The following is a 22,076-nucleotide window of genomic DNA, read 5'->3' on the forward strand; positions in this document are numbered from 1 at the left end:
TCCTATTTTCTTTCTTTCTTTCTTTCTCTCCTTTCTTTCTTTCTTTCTTTCTTTCTTTCTTTCTTTCTTTCTTTCTTTCTTTCTTTCTTTCTTTCTTTCTTTCTCTCCCTCTCTCACACAGAGAGAGAGAGAGAAAGAGAGAGAGAGAAAGAGAGAGAGAGAGATCACAAAACAGACAAGCATTTTGGAAGCAGCTCCTTTAAATTTCTCCAAGGCTGGAGTGGATTCCCCCCACCCCTTCTGTCAGCCTGCACTCCTTCTCACTCCAAGCACCTTACTCACACGGGAAAAGCGATACTTGCAGCGTCCATGCCTTTCTTCCTTTCCCTCGGGAAGAAAGAGGACGTGGGAAACGGAAAGCTAAGTGAGCAATCGCAAGTGAGCGACTGGGCAACCAGGTTGGGGGTATGGCCAGCCAGGGATCGCCACCGGTTTGGCGACCCACGCCAAATAACCGCTACAGTTCGCCCGAGTAGGTGCGAACCAGTTTAATACCACCTCTGTTCTGACAAACTGATAACAATTGAATATGAAAAAAATAAAATGGTGGGTTCCTTCCTTCCTTCCTTCCTTCCTTCCTTCCTTCCTTCCTTCCTTCTTTCCTTCCTTCCTTCCTTCCTTCCCAGCAGTGCAAGAACCATTCTGGAGCTTTCTCCATCAGTATTTTGGAGGCGATTAATATTCAATACAGCTTCTTGCATAGATGAGGAGGAAGAGGGGAAGACCAGATCGTCCTGGATTAGCTTGAAACATAATTTGGTGACCTTCTGAATGTTTTCTGCCTTACCGAATGAATCTAGCGCTTTATGAGCATCAGCATCAGCAACTGAAAATGGACTGAATTAATGAAACACAAATGATAAAAATAGGTAATTACATGGGTTATATAATCATTATGGATGTCTCCATCCACAATGTATATTAGATTTCTTATCTAACAGTTGTTATGCATTTCCATACATTTCTTTTTGGAAGAAGGAAACCTGCTATTAAACCATTCCCCTCACTCCTAAGACACATAGCCACGGGTGTCAAACTCGCTGCATCACATTGCCGTCATGTAGAAATGGCTAGTATATATTATTGTATAAAACTATAAGGTTGAGGATGTAGATCCCAACCTGAAACATGATGGGAAAGAATCTACCGTAGGTAATCATTTCCTCCAGGGCTCTTCAAAGCTACACCACTGGCCTGGCAGCATTTTTCATCCTGTTGGTCTTTGAAGAAAGTCCCCACCATTCATCATCTTCATATCTACTATCAAATCTTGGAACCCATCTCCAGAGAACTTTTCTCCAGCAGGATGCATGTTCTGTGCCATTCTGTGTGCGCTATTTTTATGGTGCCTATTGAATGTAGCTGTTGTACGTAGCTATTTAGATATTGATTGGGGTGCTGATGGCTGGCTAGTAAGTGATTAGCTGTTTGCTTGTGCCGCCAAGGCCTCGCCTCCAAAGTACTAAATCTGCACTCATGTTGACTGATGAGGGACCCTTTTACCAATCAATTACTTCACTGGCTGTTTTTGACCCACTCATGCAATCATCTCAGTAGCTACAAATGCTGCCATTCTTTGTTTTCTGGCTCCACCAAACATTACATATCCCTCCCTCCCTCCCTTTATTATGGCCAGCACCGCAAGAACCACTCTGCAGCTTTCCCCATCAGGATTTGGGGTGTGATTAATATTCACAACAGCTTCTTACGTAATGGGCAAGGAGAGGGACGGTCCTGATCATGCTGAATTAGCTTTAAGCATGAACAGATTCACTTACCTGATGAAGCTGGCAGTTGGTGAGCACCAGCATCTGTAAATGAAGATGGGCTGAATTAGTGAAATACAAATTATGAAAATAGGTAAATTCAGAGCATTTTTAAAAAATAGGTAAATAAATCGGTTATAGAGTTAAACAGCAACTATGTCTACCTACATTTATAATATATATTCGATTTCTCATCAAACAGTTCCTATGCATTTCTATAAATTTATTTTTGGAAGAGGGACAGCTGCTATTAAACCACTCTCTCCATTCCTAAGACACTAAACCATTCCAAAAGGATATCAAGATCACTGATATAAAAGGCCTTCCAGAGGTCAAGGAGGGCTAGGACAGATGTACTTTCCATTTCCTGCTCCCATTAGAGGACATCCATTAGTCCTCTAGAGCAGTGGTCGCCAAGCAGTGGGCTGGCGACCACTGATGGCCGTGAGAAAATTTTGCTGGTCTGCAGAGATATGTCACCCCCAAAGCACCCCTACAAAGCAATTAATATAGACTGTTTGGGGATACAACCGTGTGCCGCCCACATGGCCCACTGGAACACGAGGCTTGCATTGCTTGCATTGTGAACAACATGAGGTAGTGAGGGGAGGGGGGAATGGGAGGAGAGGGGGACTGGCCCCACTCGCCCCACACGCCTTCTTTCCACTTCTTTTTTCATCTGCTTTTGGCTGCATCCAAGGAAAGCAGCACAACTCTTTCTTTCTCTCCGCCAAAGTCTGCCAGAAATTAGTCTTTGGGACCCTTCAAGGCATCCTGCTCCAAGAGGCTGCGCCGGCATGACAAGTCTCACAAAGACTCATTTCTAATGGAACTTGGGGGAGAGAAAGAAAGACTTCTGTTGCTTTTGCTACTTTCCTTGCATAAAGATAAAAGTCTCTCTGCCCCGCCCCACACCGCCCCCATGAGAATGGAGCTGGAGACGGTATCCTGCGATCCCAAATTAAGAATAATCAATCAGTAGGAAAACGGGGTGGTCACCAGGACCAGAAGTTTTGTCTTACAAGTTGGAACCCATCTTCAGGGAACTTTTCTCCAGCAGGATGCATGTTCTGTGCCATTCTGCATGCGCTATTTTTATGGTGCCTATTGAACGTAGCTGTTGTACGTAGCTATTTAGATATTGATTGGGGTGCTGATGGCTGGCTAGTAAGTGATTAGCTGTTTGCTTGTGCCGCCAAGGCCTCGCCTCCAAAGTACTAAATCTGCACTCATGTTGACTGATGAGGGACCCTTTTACCAATCAATTACTTCACTGGCTGTTTTTGACCCACTCATGCAATCATCTCAGTAGCTACAAATGCTGCCATTCTTTGTTTTCTGGCTCCACCAAACATTACATATCCCTCCCTCCCTCCCTTTATTATGGCCAGCACCGCAAGAACCGCTCTGCAGCTTTCCCCGTCAGGATTTGGGGTGTGATTAGTATTCACAACAGCTTCTTACGTAATGGGCAGGGAGAGGTACGGTCCTGATCATGCTGAATTAGCTTTAAGCATGAACAGATTCACTTACCTGATGAAGCTGGCGGTTGGTGAGCACCAGCATCTGTAAATGAAGATGGGCTGAATTAGTGAAATACAAATTATGAAAATAGGTAAATTCAGAGCATTTTTTAAAAATAGGTGAATATTTTGAATAATCACATTAGACGATTCTTTTTCCTCCTATTATTCTTTCCCTCTAAATGTGGGATCCACTTTTTTCTGCTATTCTGACTATTCCAAAATTGGAGCAATTAATTAATAAGGAAGTATTAATATAAATATTTCTTCCTAGAGTTTTTCAGGATATTCTTGTATGTCATCTACAGCTTTCAGGAGGACAAGTTTTGGACATTTTCTTCATGGATACTAACAAGATTAAGAATTCATTGAGAAAAAGAGAAGTTTATAATGCTTGATAGACATTCCAGAAAAGAAAAAGATTTTATTCTATGAAGATAAGCTAGAAGGAGCAACCTACATTTAATGAGTTAAGTGGAATTAGGGTGATTTTATATATTTAGTTGAAAGAAAATTTTAATGTAAACTGGATTTGAAAATGTATTTTTTGCTTTATATATAATGCTGAAGTTATTCCTAAAGCTTCTAAAATATTACTGAAAGTGTATTTGAAAGTACTGTATATTCGTTAAGATGAATTTTAAAAAAGATGTATTAGAACTTATTGATTTAACAAATATTCTTAAACAAAAATTCAGAGATTTAAAATGGATGCTAAAAAGCGGATATTCCCTTTAAGGCTAAAGAATCTAAAAGACTATAATGAATTTTGCTAATATAAATGATGATAGTCTATAAAGATTAATGTGCAAACAGAAATATTTTTCACAGCAAAAAAGATAAGAGGTGGTTAAATTAATTGCTTTATTCAAAGAAATTAGTATATCTAATTTTGTTTTTATTTGGAAACCACTTCTGGATTTTGTGTTTGTGATAGAGAAATAAAACTGATTTTGGTTTTGCTGATTATATAGGTTTGTTATTATGGCTAGTATATTTTATTCTGTAAGAGTATAAAGTTGAGGCTATAATGTTATATTCTACTGTGCTAATGAGAGTTGGAAACCAATGCCTTTTTTTTTCTCTTTCTCCCTTCAACCCCAAACTTTTTCTTTTTTCCCCCCTTTTCCATTCCATTCCTCCACTTCTCATTATTATTATTTTCCTTTGTATTTTATATTCTGACACAGTGGTGGAATTCAATTTTTTTTACTACTGGTTCTGTGGGCGTGCTTATTTGGTGGGCGTGGCTTGGTGGTCATGTGACTGGGTGGGTGTGGCTTAGTGGTCATGTGACTGGGTGGGCGTGCTTGGTGGTCATCTGACTGGGTGGGCATGGCTTGGGGGGTCATGTGACTGGGTGGGCGTGGCCAACTCAATGTTACTCACATCAAGGGGTGCCTCACCTGGTCTCTCCCCTCTCAGCCATTCCTTGTCACACCCAGACTCAACTTATCTATGGTTCTGTAAAAATGTGGTTCACCTTTTTTGGCTTTATTATCTGCATACTATAGATGTACTTTCATAGACCACTGAAAGGAGGTAATGGCTCACGTGCTTTACTCAAGAGTGTAATAGGCAACAGGCTTTTAAGGGGCTGCCACAAAGAAAGGGGGATAATGTATTTTCCAAAGAAGCAGAATGCAAACAAGAAGCAATGGATGGAAACCGAACAGAGAGAAGCAACCTAAAACTAAGGAGAAACTCCCTGTGCGTGAGAACAATTAACCAGTGGAACTGCCTGCCTCCAGAAGTTCTGGGTGCTCAATCACTGGAAGTTTTTAAGAAAAGACTGGACACCTTTCCCAGGATTTCTACTCCGGGTTTGGCATCCTCAGTTTTCTTGCCTGAGCTGGGGGTTGGACTAGAAGACCTCCAAGGTCCCTTTCAACTCTTGTTAAACACATGTGTATTTTATGCTCTGGACTATTGACATTGAATGCATGTAAACCCTGACAAATATGTGGTAGCCCTGGGCAAAAGAAAGGCAGAAAAATTACTCTAGGTGTAGGGACAGTGTAAAATATTAACACATGATAAATAATGGAACAATTAAAAATAATAGCACAGACTTTTATCCCTCTCTCTCTTCCTATTTTCTTTCTTTCTTTCTTTCTTTCTTTCTTTCTTTCTTTCTTTCTTTCTTTCTTTCTTTCTTTCTTTCTTTCTTTCTTTCTCTCCCTCTCTCACACAGAGAGAGAGATAAAAAGAGAGAGAGAGAAAGAGAGAGAGAGAAAGAGAGAGAGAGATCACAAAACAGACAAGCATTTTGGAAGCAGCTCCTTTAAATTTCTCCAAGGCTGGAGTGGATTCCCCCCACCCCTTCTGTCAGCCTGCACTCCTTCTCACTCCAAGCACCTTACTCACACGGGAAAAGCGATACTTGCAGCGTCCATGCCTTTCTTCCTTTCCCCCGGGAAGAAAGAGGACGTGGGAAACGGAAAGCTAAGTGAGCAATCGCAAGTGAGCGACTGGGCAACCAGGTTGGGGGTATGGCCAGCCAGGGATCGCCACCGGTTCGGTGACCCACGCCAAATAACCGCTACAGTTCGCCCGAGTAGGTGCGAACCGGTTTAATACCACCTCTGTTCTGACAAACTGATAACAATTGAATATGAAAAAAATAAAATGGTGGGTTCCTTCCTTCCTTCCCAGCAGTGCAAGAACCATTCTGGAGCTTTCCCCATCAGTATTTTGGGGGCGATTAATATTCAAAACAGCTTCTTGCATAGATGAGGAGGAAGAGGGGAAGACCAGATCATCCTGGATTAGCTTGAAACATAATTTGGTGACCTTCTGAATGTTTTCTGCCTTACCGAATGAATCTAGCGCTTTATGAGCATCAGCATCAGCAACTGAAAATGGACTGAATTAATGAAACACAAATGATAAAAATAGGTAATTACATGGGTTATATAATCATTATGGATGTCTCCATCCACAATGTATATTAGATTTCTTATCTAACAGTTGTTATGCATTTCCATACATTTCTTTTGGGAAGAAGGAAACCTGCTATTAAACCATTCCCCTCACTCCTAAGACACAAAGCCACGGGTGTCAAACTCGCCGCATCACATTGCCGTCATGTAGAAATGGCTAGTATATATTATTGTACAAAACTATAAAGTTGAGGATGTAGATCCCAACCTGAAACATGATGGGAAAGAATCTACCGTAGGTAATCATTTCCTCCAGGGCTCTTCAAAGCTACACCACTGGCCTGGCAGCATTTTTCATCCTGCTGGTCTTTGAATAAAGTCCCCACCATTCATCATCTTCATATCTACTATCAAATCTTGGAACCCATCTCCAGAGAACTTTTCTCCAGCAGGATGCATGTTCTGTGCCATTCTGTGTGCGCTATTTTTATGGTGCCTATTGAACGTAGCTGTTGTACGTAGCTATTTAGATATTGATTGGGGTGCTGATGGCTGGCTAGTAAGTGATTAGCTGTTTGCTTGTGCCGCCAAGGCCTCGCCTCCAAAGTACTAAATCTGCACTCATGTTGACTGATGAGGGACCCTTTTACCAATCAATTACTTCACTGGCTGTTTTTGACCCACTCATGCAATCATCTCAGTAGCTACAAATGCTGCCATTCTTTGTTTTCTGGCTCCACCAAACATTACATATCCCTCCCTCCCTCCCTTTATTATGGCCAGCACTGCAAGAACCGCTCTGCAGCTTTCCCCGTCAGGATTTGGGGTGTGATTAATATTCACAACAGCTTCTTACGTAATGGGCAGGGAGAGGGAAGGTCCTGATCATGCTGAATTAGCTTTAAGCATGAACAGATTCACTTACCTGATGAAGCTGGCAATTGGTGAGCACCAGCATCTGTAAATGAAGATGGGTTGAATTAGTGAAATACAAATTATGAAAATAGGTAAATTCAGAGCATTTTTAAAAAATAGGTAAATATTTTGAATAATCACATTAGACGATTCTTTTTCCTCCTATTATTCTTTCCCCCTAAATGTTGGATCCACTTTTTTCTGCTGTTCTGACTATTCCAAAATTTGAATAATTACAGTGGGAAAGGGACAACTAGGCCCTAAACTTGGTGTAGGCCTCTGCCTAATTGAAGGCCTCAAATTAACAATATATTTAGCGTTGGCTGAGCTGATTTTGCAAACATAGCAGAATATTTCTAATCCTGCTGAGCTGTTGCTGTGAAATGTGATTTTTTCAAAGTATGTAGTTTTATAAATATATTTGGACATAGAAGGATTACAACGGTGAGAAATGGGGAAGTAAAAGTAGCAGATGGATAAAAGTTTGAGATGTACACGGTATGTGTGCTACTTTTTTCTCACTAAGAAAGAACAGGGAAGTAAGTTGTATAATGCGTGGAGGAAAGTATAAAAGGAATGTCTTGGGATGAGTTTGGGGCCTCTGGCCATGGCTACTCCTTGCTGGACTCAGCCATGTCAGTGGACCTCATTGCAATGGGTTATTGATATAAGTAATGTTATGATGGCTTTTCATATTCCAAATTGCTCATGAAATAAACCTCTGATCTTAAAGTAAAATTTATTGCTTGTGGTTGGTCTGTGTTCCTCATTTGTTGAAATATTTTTATAACAAATTAATAAAGAAGTATTAATATAAATACTTCTTCCTAGGGTTTTTCTTCACCAAGCATTAGCATCCTTTTCTCTTCCTTAACAGCAACAAAACATCATCACCTGTAATATATTACAATACTGCATCGGATCAGAAAACACAAATGGTCTAAATCATGGTCAGCTCATGACCTGATAACTTTCAGGTTTCTCTTGGGCTACCCCACTGCTTGGAGGCTGGACCCATTTGACCACTCTGCCTCCAGCAAATTAATGGGTGCAAGTGATGGTGAATTCATCCCTGATGGACAATGTTCCTGGCACCTTTTAAAGATGTTCTGATGCATCACCTCCTCATGAAGTTATACATAGACGCCACTGTTCTGGACACTGACTAGTACTGGGTAATGAAATATTTTCAAGAAAACAAGAACACCAAGGATCACACATGTCAACGTTTAGCTACAAATATTCTTTATTGGATACTTTCCACCCAGTCTGGCAGCTTTCCTTCTTAGGGAGGATGGTTGAGAAGGTGGTGGCATTGCAACCTCAGAGGATTCTGGAGCAAATGGATTATTTTACCCTTTTCACACAGGTTTGAAGCCCACATACATAAACAGCATTGTCATAGTGATGGATGACATTTGCTGGAATAGGATGGACACAATGCATTCATTGTTAGATATTTACATATTTACCTGTGATTGGTTGAACCATGGAAGTGGGAAAACAAACATCTGTCACTGGCTGAAGCCGCTGAAAATTCCACTGTAAAAAGTGCTTAAACCACCGGGCTTCTTCAGTTTCTGCTGATACAAAATAGAGTTTTACCGATCTGAGTGTCCTGGGTCTTCACTCAACCCATGATCCAACACTGGCAATAAAGGTGGGATCCTGAAGCAACAAAGGACCAGATCAACCTGAAGCCACATGGCAACTGGCCGCCATTACTCTTGAACAGCAACCGGAACAATGTTGGGATCCAACATTCCCAAAGGCGCCTTTCAATCTGGCAACAGAAGACTGGGAATCATGCATCGACTGATTCTACATGTTCCTGGAGGGGAACAACCTCCTCCACATATTGGAGCAGAGGAAATGAGCCATCTTCCTCACACACTGTGTATCCGCAGTTTTCAAAATGGCCAAGGCATTTTTGTCATCCAATGAATTGAAGACTATGGCTTGGCCAGATCTGTAAAGGATCCTAAGAGCCCACTACATGCCACAAACATCGTGTTTAGTGAGGTGACATGAATTCTACTGGTGTGACCAGAAGGAAGGAGAAACCATCAGAGACTTTGTAGCAACTCTGCGAGAAATTGCCACCTGCGAGTTCCTAAATGTGGACGAGACAATGAGGGATCGCCTGGTCCTAGGACTCTGAAACCTAAACCTCCAGAACTGACTATTGGCAAAACCTAAGATAACCTTCAAGGAGGCCCTGGAAGAAGCCCCTGCAACAGAAGCATCGCAACATTGGCCACTACTATGAAAAAGATAAATAAGCTGCTGCCACAAAGAGAGATGGCCGCCATACACCATTAGGACATTGAATCAGACTCCGAGCTGGATGACAACAATGAAGAAATACATCAGCTCCGATCAGAACGAACATCCAAGAACCATGACAAGGGAAGGGAAAACTTTTGGTGTTCTGGGGGTGAGGGGAATCACTCCAGGTCAGAATGCCATTTCCATGACGCAATCTGCCAAAGATATGACCAAAGGGGGCACATCACAAAAGCCTGCAGGGCAGCCCAGCCAAACAGCCATCAACAGAGGCTAGGTACTCCCTCCCCAAAGCAGAGTGAGCCAACCAGCGAATAGGTGAAGCCCTTTTGGCCAGAACCGAAGATACAATGAGACGACTACAGAGAGAGGCGAGATGCAACAAACAGTGACTGTGGGCCACTCTAGCACAACTAATGCAAGAAAGATGCATGTCCAAGTAAAGATAGAGGGGAAACCATGCCAGATGGAAGTGCATTCTGGGTCTTACCTATTGATGGTCTCCTGGGACACCATCAAACAGCTGAGCCCCAGCACAATCAAAGCCAAGATTAAACAACAGAGGCTAACCCTGAGAGACTACCAAGGAAACGGGATCCCTGTGATAGGGATCAGCGAGTTCCAAATACAATTTTAAAAATTCTCCAGCTACCTACCATTGACGATAATGGACAGAAACAGACCGAGCCTGCTCGGGCTAGAATGGTTCCAACCTTTGGGCATTGAGGTCACCGGAATAAACAGCCTCACTAAGACTGAGTGGGAAGACAGCTTGATGGAGGAGTTCTGGGACGTGTTCAATGGATAATTTGGCAAGTTCTCAGGGACCCCTATTTCATTTAATCTAAAGCCCACTATTGCCCCGATCAGAATTAAGCTGAGACGAAAAAATTGCACCGCGACCAAAAATTGACAAGCAGTTAGATAAGCTCATTGCCCAGGGAATTTTGGAACCTACCAACCACACAAAATGGGAGACCCCCATAGTTACACCCATCAAACCAGATGGGTCAGTGCGCATCTATGCTGACTATAAGGCAACCCTGAACCATGCCCTACAGCAAAGTGCATACCCTGTCCAAGTGGTGCAACACCTTTTACATTCTCTGGGATGGGGGAAAATATTTGCAAAGCTCAACCTCGCTCAAGCCTACCAACAATTACTGGTAGACAAAGAGACAGAAGAAGCCCAAACAATCGTCATGTACAGGGGGGCATTCAAATGTAAACACTTACAGTTTGGGGTCAGCGTAGCTCCTGGGCTATTCCAGAGCCTAATGGAACACCTCCTACAGGCACTAGAGGATGTTGTGCCCTACTTCAGCAATGTCCTGATATCAGCCAAGGACAAAGGCCAACTACAAAAACATCTAAGGGCTGTGTTAAGCCATTTCTAGGAGGTGGGGCTAAAAGTCAAAAAAGAAAAATGCCAACTAGCAACAAGCAGGGTGGAGTTCCTAGAATACCAAATAGACAGCACAGGAATACACCCCACTGAAAGCAAACTCAAGGGAACTAAAAAAGCCCCCAGGCTGAAAAATAAAACAGATCTACAAGCTTTCTTGGGACTTCTTAACTTCTATAATATATTTTTACCACAGAAAGCAACAATTGCAGAACCTTTACACAGACCGCTTGACAAGAAAGCAGCCTGGACCTGGGTGCAGAAGGAGGAAATGGCGTTTAAGGGCATAAAGAACATCCTAACATCAGACAGCGAATTGATACAATACAGTGATACACTACCACTAATCCTGACATGCGATGCATCACCATTTGGGATAGGCACAATAATCAGCCACACACTTCAGGACAGAAAAGAAGCCCCCATAGCCTTTTGTTCGAAAACGCTGTCAAAGACTGAATGAAATTATCGCCAGCTTGATAAAGAAGCATTGGCTGCAGTAACAGGAATTCTATGTATACATTTATGGGAGGAAATTCACCTTGGTCACAAACCACAAGCCACTGCTGGGAATAATCATGGGAAACCGAGCTACACCGAATATTCTGTCACCCCGATAGACAAGATGGACAGATTTCCTCACAGCATACGACTACGATCTGATACACAGACCTGGGAAGAAGATAGACCATGACGATGCACTCAGTCAATGCCCCCTACCAGACCTCGGTGAGGATCCGGCACCATCCACATCAACGCTCCTAATAGAGACACTCAAAACTGCCCCAGTGACAGCCACAGTCTCGCGAGAGTGAGTGCAAAGGGCAAAACCCTGGCACGAATCTTGAAGTGGGTGCTGAGGGGGTGGCCAGAGACAGAGACAGTGGATGACATCAACCTGGGTGGCAACCTGCAAGGCATGCCAAGACTTCTGACCCACACCCCCCACAGCACCCATCCACGAATGGAAAACCCTGCGGGGACCATGGTCAGACTTTGCAGGGCCAGTAAAGGGATACACATTCCTGGTCATGGTGGACACGTACTCCCAATTCGAGGAGTTCCTGGCAACACACAGGGTAAGACATGCCCCACCTGCCCTGGGGCACCCCTCAATGAATGGCCAAGCAGAGAAAATGGTTCGATCAATGAAGGAAACATTAACCAGGTTGCAACCAGAGGACACCCAAGTCAAAATAGACAAACTATTAAGCATCCAACATATAACTCCCAGCGCAACAACTAACAAAAGTCTTGCTGAACTATTGATGGGGAAGGAAACTAAGGTCACAGTTAGACAGACTACACCCCCAATACAATGCTGACAACCCAGATGCCGGACATTCCAGGAGGATGATCCAGTATACACAAAAAACCTAACAGGCAAACCACTATGGATACTGGCCAAAGTAATTCAAATAACACACCCCCAATCCTAATTGGTCGAAACAAATGATGGCCAGAACTGGAGGAGGCACATCAATCAACTCTGGGGGAGACAAATACAAGGGACACCAGAAATGCCATGTACCCCCAAAAGGGAAAGGGAGAACTCCCAAACAAAAATACAAAGAGATCAGGCCCTGACAAATAACGAGGCAAATCCTCAACAATTAATATCAAGCCTGAATAGGGAGTGTGATCACATACTGGCAGTCCTGCAATGGGTCAGCAAAGCCAGGAAAGAGCAGGGCAGAGAAAACAGCGAGAGGGTGACCTCTAGTGGGGACAAGATGGCTGCACCCACCGAGAGTTTCCAGGAGATCCCACAAGAGAATCCGGGGAAACAATAGGTCCGTCCGAACAGTCCGAAGGCACACCAACGACTGAGCTGCGCAGGTCAGGTCATACCCACAAGATCCCTGCCTACTTGTGGGACTACTTACGTTAAAGACACCAGGATTGGAGAATCTAGACTAGTGGGGAGGGCCTCCTATAATTACAGCTCCTGCTCAAAGAATATATAGCAGCTTTCATGGTTTGGGGAGGATCACCACTTGGTCACTCACATCCTGGTCATCTGCCATTTGAACAATGTGGCTCTACATGGGGCTACCCTTGAATGGGTAGCTGCTTCACCAGTACAAAGTATGGCCTCACAGGCAATCTTGGCTGCTCAAAGAACAGCACATATAACACCTTTGCTGCATGAGTTTCATAGGATGCCAGTCTTTATATATTTGAAGGTCTACATGGATGGTGCCAAGCTACCTTCAGAGCCATCTTAATCCCATTAATTCAGGACACCCCATCCTCTCAGGTAAGATGTGTTGTGGATTCCATCAGTTAAAAATTATGCCTTCTCTGCCATTGTTACTTCCATGTGGAACACTTTCCCCCAAGGTGAAGCAGACTCTCCTTCCCTGGCCTATTGGAAAAGTATAAAAACATGACTCTGAGGCCTTCCTTGGGGCACACAGAAAAGCATGCCACTATAGAGGGAGTTAGCACCCTGAAAGCCTTCTAATTAACTTTAATACATTCTTGCCTTTTTAAATTATAAATTTTATTGATCAGATTTTTATGTTTTCATATTTTTTTTACTTGTATACCAGACCAAGTCTATCTTTTAGGGAAAGGAACCATTTTAAAAAATTGATAAATAAATAAAACCTTTAAGAATCTCCTTTAAATTTAGATCAATGAACTGTTTGGTTGAACTTGGCTTAACTCTTTTCTTTTGTTTTTTCAGTGACAGGAAAGTGCCAAATTGAGTGATAGAAGTTCCCATAGGTTTGATTTCAGGTCGTAGATTAAAAGGAAAGTCAGGCTAGAAGGAAAGTTCCTCTCTGAAATCCCAGGGACCCACTGCCAATCGTAGTCAACATCAATGAATTAGTTGACACAATTCAGTGGAGACAACTCCCCAAACCACAATTGGTATTTATTTCTAGTTGATCTTATATGGGAGAACTTTTTTGTAATATGTTCAATTTTCTTACCTTTCTGTAAAATTTCCTCAAGTTTTCTAGCAACATCATTTATATTGCTTTTTTGAAGGACATGAATGCACACCTGTCGAGCATCTTCTCCATAATGCTGAATCAGGAGATCTACAACATCTCGCTGATTAGCCTTTTCCAAATGAGCTATAGGAATGTTTGACTTTCCATTGTAGTCAATATCCTTTAGCCACCATTTAAAATCTTGAAATTGGTTCTCAAGGAGGTCATTCAATGCATTGAAAAGATCTTCTCTCACAGTGTTGTTCATGTCAGTTATGATAGATTATATTTGACCTAAAATTAAAATTAGAGAAATTAATATTTTATAGAAAATGTCAACAGTGTGAGTACAGCAAAGTTTTGGGGAGCTTGTCTCAGAATTGCTGCCTATGCATTCAGGAGAATAGCTTCCCCAAAGCCTAGCAAGAATGCCAGTGGATTAAGACAGAGACCCAGCCCACAAGGGTGGCTTCCTTCTTTTGCAAAACACCATCACCACTGAGACCAATGAGTTTCCTTCCTAGTCAACTCTACTTTCGCTCCCTCTTCTGGAGTAAAAAGCAGGTTTAGTAAGTTTTACTAAGCCAGGGTCTCCCTTTGGCTCCTTTGCTGCTTGTCTGACTCCTTTTAGGAACCAATTTCTCCTGCTGCTCTTTGCAACATATGCAATATAAAGCTTTGAGTTTGCTTGCCATCTGGCAAGATCACAGGATCCAAAAAGACACAAACAGGAGTGGGAGATGGGAGGTTAAGTTGCAGCTTCCCCTGGCCCCAATGTGACCACAAGTCGATGCAGGCTGCCAAGAATCCAAATTTTGATTATGTGACCCCAGAGGGCTTCAATGGTTATAACGTCAGGTATGAGTAACGTCATTCAGTATCATTGCAATTTCAAAAGGGCATTGAGCAAATGGTCATAAGTTAAGGACTACCTGTAAAGGAAAAGAAGTGAGGCACAGAATGAAGATGTATCTGGTTATAACCCAAAGGTGCTTTTTCAGGAGGCAACTAGATGTTCTTGCTTTTTCTTTGAAGACATTTCACTTCTCATCTAAGAAGATTCTTCAGCTCTGACTAGATGGTGGGGAATGGAAGCATTTTTATTCCTTGCAGACAGCTGGTCATTTGCATTCTTTTAGAGCAGGGGTGTCAAACGCAACTTCTTTGCCTTCACTGAGCCAGGGGTAGGCGTGGCCTGTACTTGGTGCATCCAGTCTGTGGACCACCAGTTTGACACCCCGTGGGCCACCAGGAGGTTCACCTGGGTCAACAGCACAGATGATGTCACTTAGTTTGGGTAATGAAACATCTGCAAGTAAACAAGCAAGCAAGTTCAGAGAGCACCAAGGTCCCCTCATTTCAGTTCTGAGCTACAAATATTCTCCTTTATTAGTATATTAGAATGACAAATACACAGATGTTGAAAGGAAAATTAAAAAGAAGTAGAGCAAGACCATTGTAAAGGTAAGAAAATTGTAAATATATTTGGATTTAGCAATATTTGTGAATTGCAAATAGTCCATCTGTCTTTCTGATTTGAATGTAAGGCCATCTAGTTTAGGCTCTCCAAACTATAGCAGTACTGAAGACAACATGCATTGCTCACTATAGCACTCAGTGAAGAAGAAGAATAATCCACTTCTCTAACATGCATATTTCATAAAATGTTCATTATGAGTCTTATTTAGAGGCTCCAATATGTAGTGCTTTGGATAGTTCTGAATTCTGCCTTCTTTAATGGTGTCTTCCATTCATGTCAATAATGTTTTTTATTTCAAGATTAATTTTTCATCCCAATATCTCTTTGAAAATAGTCATTTTCTTCTCTTCACTTAAAAGACCAAAGAGGAAATACATTCTTAATTATAAATCAGGCCTTCAACTGAGAAAGCTATTCAACAATGTTGTCCTCATATTGTCAGTCTTTATTCCAGAAGGCATCTCTCCTCTGTCTGCAAGAATATATCATTAAGCAACAAAAATTACCTGGAAGCTTAAACAAATGAAGCTATAAAACCAAATTCAAACAGTGACTTTTTTTGAAAAGGTTCTCATTCAGAAATAGAGGGATTGCAGCCATACATTTTTAATGAAGAAATTGTTGTACCCTGACTCTATATATTTCCAAAAAGTAGTATTCTTGACTAGTTCTTGCAAAACATAACATAGATGTTTGAGAACTGAAATAGGCTCTTGAAATTTGCTGCCTACCCAATTCAAGAGCACAGAAAATGCCTAAGAAAGCTCCCAACCATTCATGAATTGTAATGGGAGGGGGAGCCTTGAAAACAGATATTCTCTGTAAGAGCATATCTCATGGCAGAACAAGAGGCACCCACTCTCATAGCCTCTCAACTATGACTGTTCCAGAAGGCCTTTGAGACTGGACTATTGTGGGATTTCTGGTAGCGTGAATGGAATCATTGCTACTCTACTGTATGATTAACTTCACTCTACTGTATGACTAACTTCACTTTTAGAATATATACTAAATTATATTATATTGTGTTCTTTTATTGCTGAATTGGATCTTGTGGTACCTCCTATATACTGCATCATTTAAAGATTTCAGTGGAGGCGCCCACTACCACACATGCCTAAAAATATCAACAAATATAGAGACAAAAAGAAATATTTTAGGGTTTGGACTTTTTTTTAAAAAAAGTCTTTTATTCAATGAGTAACCTGTTCACAATCCCCTCCCCCCCTCCCACACCCTATAGATGCTTCCAAGAAGGTCAGGATAGGCAGACAATAACCTCACTCTTTTAGCAGATCCAAACTTTTAGCATTCTCTTATTCCAACTCTCCTTACAGAGATTCCAATGAGAGCCCATGATGGATCACAGCAAACTCCAACCCACACCAGTCTCTCCCTTTCTTGGCAGCTCCAAGACAACCAGCAGGAGCAGCCGACAGGACAAACCTCTCTCCTTCTCTACAACTTCCTCTTGAGGCTAAATGATGTGGGGAGCATCTTCATCTCCCCTCATCCTCAGCCGGTTTCCCAACTGGGCAGCTCCACCATGCTGTACTTTGTTAGACAAAGTCAGACTCAACAGACAAGATCTGACAGTGACTTCCATATCACATTTGGCATGATCTATGTTACCCTTTCCATTCACTTCATCCATTAGCCTTGGCTATAACCTAGCCACCACCCTTCCTGATCTCTATTTGTCTGCTAAGGTTAGGACCAGAAATACTTCAAAGGCTTTTCAAAAACAAACAGAAGCCCCACAGATCAAACCAGGCTGGGGTTCCCACCTTCTGCATCTGGCTCACAGTGCCTGGCACGTAAGACCTTTTCCTTGTTTCCCATCGGGCACTTGAAGGTCAGATCAGCTTTTGCCAGGCAGGGACATATTTCCTGCTAAACTAATGCCTCAATCCTCACCTCTTCTGCTGAAGCATGTGGTTAAACATTAAACACAGAGACAGGTTGAACTCTACACAGCATTTCAGCACACTGAAAAACCAGGAAAGTTTGTAAATATGAAATCATAGGAATGATACCCTATATGAGGAGCCAGATCTTGAAGATCTCCAAGCAAAACTTACAAAAAAAAATCACCCCATGCTTATAGACTTACGGTGGAGATCAGGGTCCTTCTATTGCCAGCCCCATTCCAAGCTCAAATGAAGGACTTCCTTCTGGATACGTTTCCTCTTTGCAAAAATTATGCTGAAAAGTCTTCCTCAAAGCTCTTACAATTTTGCAAAGCACTGGTCGCCCAAACAGTCTACTGCACACACACATGTGTTACACAAAATCCAACCCTCTTACATTTAAACACCTAGGATGGCAACCTTACCTTTTTGTGACAAAAAAAATGGAGCCTGAAAGCTAAATTTTTTCCTGAATGTATAAACAGATAAAGCTTTGCCCTTTGCAGGCCCCAGATAAAAGTGATTTCGTTTTCAAAAGTGCCCCTCCCTTCCTCATTGTAGTTTATTGTATGAGTCATGTTTGCTCTGCCACATCCTGAAGTAGCTGCTTGAAAAGAGAGGACGTTTCACAGAAGTTCTCTGTTTTGTTTGAGCAATGAGAGGCTGAACCAGAGCATGAGTGCAACAATACTTTATTTTACAATAAAGGGCTGACCGTGCTTGCCAAGCCTGGAACTGGCTCGCAGCAATCAGCAACCGGTTGGACCCCGCAGCCTGCTTTTATAGCTGGCTGCTGGGGAGAGCCAACCAATGGGAATGGGGGAATAACGCCCACGTAAAGAGAGTGGACCTGAGTGAGAACTCCTTGAGTCCTCAGGACATAACACCCCCTTCCCCCAGATGCGAACATGCATAGTCCTTTGAGGTAGACGGGGTTTGTGTTACGCCCGAACGGGCGCAACTCGGGAACATTGTCTGTCTGTTCGGTACCAGTCTCGTGATGGTCGAGCCGGCATAGTGTCGCCAACTCTCTCTGGACTGGGCATCCTCGGAACCACCGGTTGGTTACTGGGGTCGAGTCCTCGTGGGTTGGATCAGGCTGGTCAACTCTCTGGGCGCTGTTGTCCGAGTTTGGGCTGACCGGAACGACCGCTGGTGCAGACTGGTCGCTGGGTACGATGTGGCTGGGCGGCGGATGAGGCGGTTCCCTTCGACTGGAGACTCTGGATTCTTGTTGGCAAGGGTGCTGAGGCGCCTTCTAAGCTGGTCTATATGTCTCCTCCAGAAGCGACCATCCTCCAGCCTGGACTCTATACGATCTCGGCCCGGTGATGGCGATGACCTCGCCTGGAATCCAAAGTGGGTCCCCAGCTAAATTCCTTTGCGAATATCGGTTCCTGTAACAAAAATGTCTAACCCCCTGACGTAGCTGGGGAGAGTCAGGGCAGTATTGTGGGTAATCTGTCCAATACAGTCCTCAGGCGCCGGCCCATCAGAAGTTCCGCTGGGGACTTATTGGTGACTGCACAGGGGTTGAGTGCTGGCTCATCAGGAACCGTATGCGAGTTTGTGGTGCCAGTCATCCCTGCCAAACCTAGCGAGGGCCTCTTTGGTGGTCCTGACGGCCCTTTCAGCCAACCCATTACTGGCAGGGTGAAATGGGCTGTGAAAATGTGGCGAATGCCCAGGTTGGCAGCAAAACGGCTGAATTCTACTGATGCGAACTCAGGGCCATTATCGGAGACAATGGAGTCGGTAGTCCATGTGTAACTAACAGGCGCATAACACGTGGTGATTGCTAGTGTGGTGGTCGTGGATAGCTGTGCCACGCCTATCCATTTGGAATAAGCGCCCACCCACTACTAGGAACATCTTTCCATGCACGGGCCTGCCAGATCGATATGGATTCTAGACCAAGGGCGTTGGCGCCTCCCATCTGGTAGGGGTGGCGATGGGGGAGCAGGACGGGATTCCTGGCAAATGCTGCAGGAACTTACCCAATTGACAATGTCCTCGTCTAGACCCGGCCACCACACGTAGCTGCGTGCTAATGCCTTCATTCTCACAATGCCGGGTGTCCCTCGTGCAACGCCCAGGACTCGGGTACGCAGCGAGGTCGGAATGACCACTCGAAAGTGCCCCACAGTAGACAACCCTGCAAACTGGACAGCTCCTGCATGCGAGTCTTAAAGGGTGCGAATTTGTTATCAACGTTGCCTCCCGCCACCCCCTCCTCACCCAGTCGAGCACCTGGGCGAGCGCTTGGTCTGCCTTGGTTTTAGCGGCGATGTCAAGGGCGGTGATGGGCAGGTCCAACTGGGTGATTTCAAAAATGGCGTTGACAGGAGCTGGGTCTTCAGCCGGAGCGGGTAAGGGGCAGCGACTGAGAGCGTCGGCGTGGGATAGAGTTTTGCCCGGGCGATGAATAAGTTTGTATGAGTAGGCCGCTAGGAAAAGTGTCCACCTTGTCATTCTAGGGAAAGGACTTGAGGTGTCTGTTTGTCGCCGTCAGTAGGCCCAGGAGGGGCTTATGGTCAGTGACCAGTTCAAGAAATGGCCAAAAGGAATTCGTGAAACTTTTTCACGGCTGCAACAGCTGCTAGGGCTTCCTTGTCTATTTGGCTGTATTTCGCTCCGTGGCCGAGAGCGCCCTGGAGAAAAAGGCGATGGGGGCCTCGGCGCCATTGGGGAGTCTGTGACTAAGGACCGCCCCAATTCCAAAAGGGATGCGTCTGCTGCCAGTACTAAAGGAAGGTTGGGGCTCGAATTGGATGAGTACTGCCTCTGACGTAGTAGTGATTTGACGGCGTTAAACGCCTGGTCTTCTTTGTGCCCCAATGCCACGGTGACTTTTTGTCTAGTAATCTGTGTAGGGGTTCGGCTACTGAGGCTTTATGGGGCAAGAAGGATGCATAAAAGTTCAGCAGCCCTAGGAAAGCTTGTAGCTCCGCTTTGGAGGTTGGTGGGAGCTTCAGTGGGATTGCTCTAACCTTGACTCCAGGGGGTGAATGCCAGAGGCGCCAATTTTATAACCCAGAAAGTCCACCTGTCTAGTGGCAATGGCGCATTTTTCTTTTTTTTTTAACTTGAGGCCATGCTGTCTGAACCTTTCTAACATTGCTCGCACTCTCTGGAAGAGTTGGGGTCTGTCCCCTGGCCGAGACCAAGATGTCGTCAAGTAGGGTACTACACCAGGGAGGCCCTGTAAAATCCGGCTCCATGAGGGATTGAAAAATACCCGGGGCAACACTTACGCCAAATTGGAGACGCTTGCATCGGAAGGCACCCTGTGAGTGACGATGGTCTGAAGTTCCGCTGTTTGGTTATCAACCGGGAACTGCTGATATGCTTGAGACATGTCCAATTTAGCAAAAATACTGCCCGCTCGAATGTGTGCAATAAGTGCTGAATGACGGGCACAGGGTAGGCGCTAACTTGTAAATATTTATTGATTGTTGTCTTGTAGTCCGAGCAAATTCTCAGGCTACCATCTTTTTTAAGGGTGTGACGATGGGCGTCTCCCACTTGGCTGCAAATCTGTTGGCTCAATGACCCCTTGTTTTAGTAGTTTATCCAATTCAGCGTCTAGTTTTGGTCGAATAGCAAATGGAACTCTACGTGGTTTTAATCTGATTGGGACTGCCTGGGGGTCAACGGTGAATGAGATGGGGTTCCATTATAACACCCCAGCTCCTCGCTGAACACATCTGCGTAGTCAGCGAACAAGGAGTCAGTGTCTGAGGTTGAGACAGCATGGACTCCTGTTAACCCTAGGCCGAGGTGGGGAAACCAATCAAGCCCCAATAAGGTGGGTAGATTGCCGTTAACTACCACTAGAGGTAGGTGGCCTTAAAAAGCTCTAAAACTGACAAAGAACTTGCCTCTGCCGATCACGGGAATGGCCTTCCCTGGTAGTCCTTCAGACCGAACTGGCATCTCTGAAGCCGGGTAGTAGATAGGCTGGGGTGGAGTCTCTTGAGGGTGTTCCACGAGATTATTGAGAGCGCTGACCCTGTGTCAACCTCCATGTGGCACGGTTTACCTTCTAGGGAAACGGAGAGAGAAATTTTACTAACAGCGTGGCAAGTACGCCTGGCAAGGCGGTGCGTAGGCGACAGTTTAATACTTGCCTCTGTGGTCCCGCGCGTGCGAGGACGGGGTCTGTGTGCAGCGCTTTGGGGGGCTTGGCAGACTCTCGCGATGTGCCCCTCTTATGGCAGTTGTTGCAAGTGGCTCCTTTAAACTTGCAGGTGGCCCTTTGATGCGATCCCCACAGGCTAGGCACAATGTGATGTGCTTGGGTGGACCTGTGTATTCTTGTTTGGCCCCTACCTGCGACCGTCTGTCGTTGGCGCAGGCGGTGGACGTTGTTTTCATCGTTGTGGGTTTCCTCCGCTTCCACCTCTTCGGAATGGACTGGGAACGATGCTAGCTTGGCACTTGGGCCCTGAATTTCTCGGTGGCTGAGTTCGCTGCTAGCTCGGGCTGCTAGGGCCTCCCCGACGCTTGCGCGAGGTTGAGGTCTTTTTGCTAGCAGGCGCCTCTGTAGGCTGAGATCCTTGACCCCACAAACTAATTGATCGAGGAGCATGTCCTCTAAGTATGTTCCAAACCCGCAGTGCAGGGGCTGCTGTTCTGAGGGCAGCCATATATTGATTGATGGTCTCCTTACTTGATTGCTTCCTCATACGGAACGTGAACCTCCTGGCGATTTGTGAAGGCCTGGGAGCATAGTGGTTAGTGAGGACCTCAAGCAACTCGACCACGGAACGCTTTTCAATTCTCTCGGCGCTACGAGTGCTGCGGCGGTATCGTAAACGGTGGCTCCGCAGTAGATTAGGAAATAGGATTTTTCCGATGCTCTCCGCATCCGCCAAGCCGACCGCATCGATGTAATGATTGAAGCGGTTCTTATACGACTCCCACTTCTCTTCGTCTGGTTTAAATGCCGGGAATACTGGGTT

At 44.4% G+C, this 22,076-nt stretch overlaps 1 protein-coding gene across 1 annotated transcript in view; it reads right to left on the minus strand.

Moving 5' to 3' along the window:
- LOC113440341 (NACHT, LRR and PYD domains-containing protein 3) overlaps positions 1–17,660 on the minus strand; it is a 111,180-nt gene extending 93,520 nt beyond the window's left edge. The window contains exons 1-5 of the mRNA XM_087919413.1: positions 17,538–17,660; positions 14,655–15,031; positions 13,720–14,016; positions 7,097–7,129; positions 1,779–1,811 (exon numbers count right to left, since the gene is read on the minus strand). Of these exons, the coding sequence (XP_087775539.1) occupies positions 1,779–1,811; positions 7,097–7,129; positions 13,720–13,990 (337 nt within the window). The 5' untranslated portion in view covers positions 13,991–14,016; positions 14,655–15,031; positions 17,538–17,660. The remainder of the gene's footprint in view (positions 1–1,778; positions 1,812–7,096; positions 7,130–13,719; positions 14,017–14,654; positions 15,032–17,537) is intronic.
- Positions 17,661–22,076: the final 4,416 nt, after the last annotated feature.

Source organism: Pseudonaja textilis, chromosome 1 (assembly GCF_049901715.1).
Source record: "Pseudonaja textilis isolate UNSWEBS1 chromosome 1, rPseTex1.2, whole genome shotgun sequence".
NCBI classification, from domain to species: Eukaryota; Metazoa; Chordata; class Lepidosauria; order Squamata; family Elapidae; genus Pseudonaja; species Pseudonaja textilis.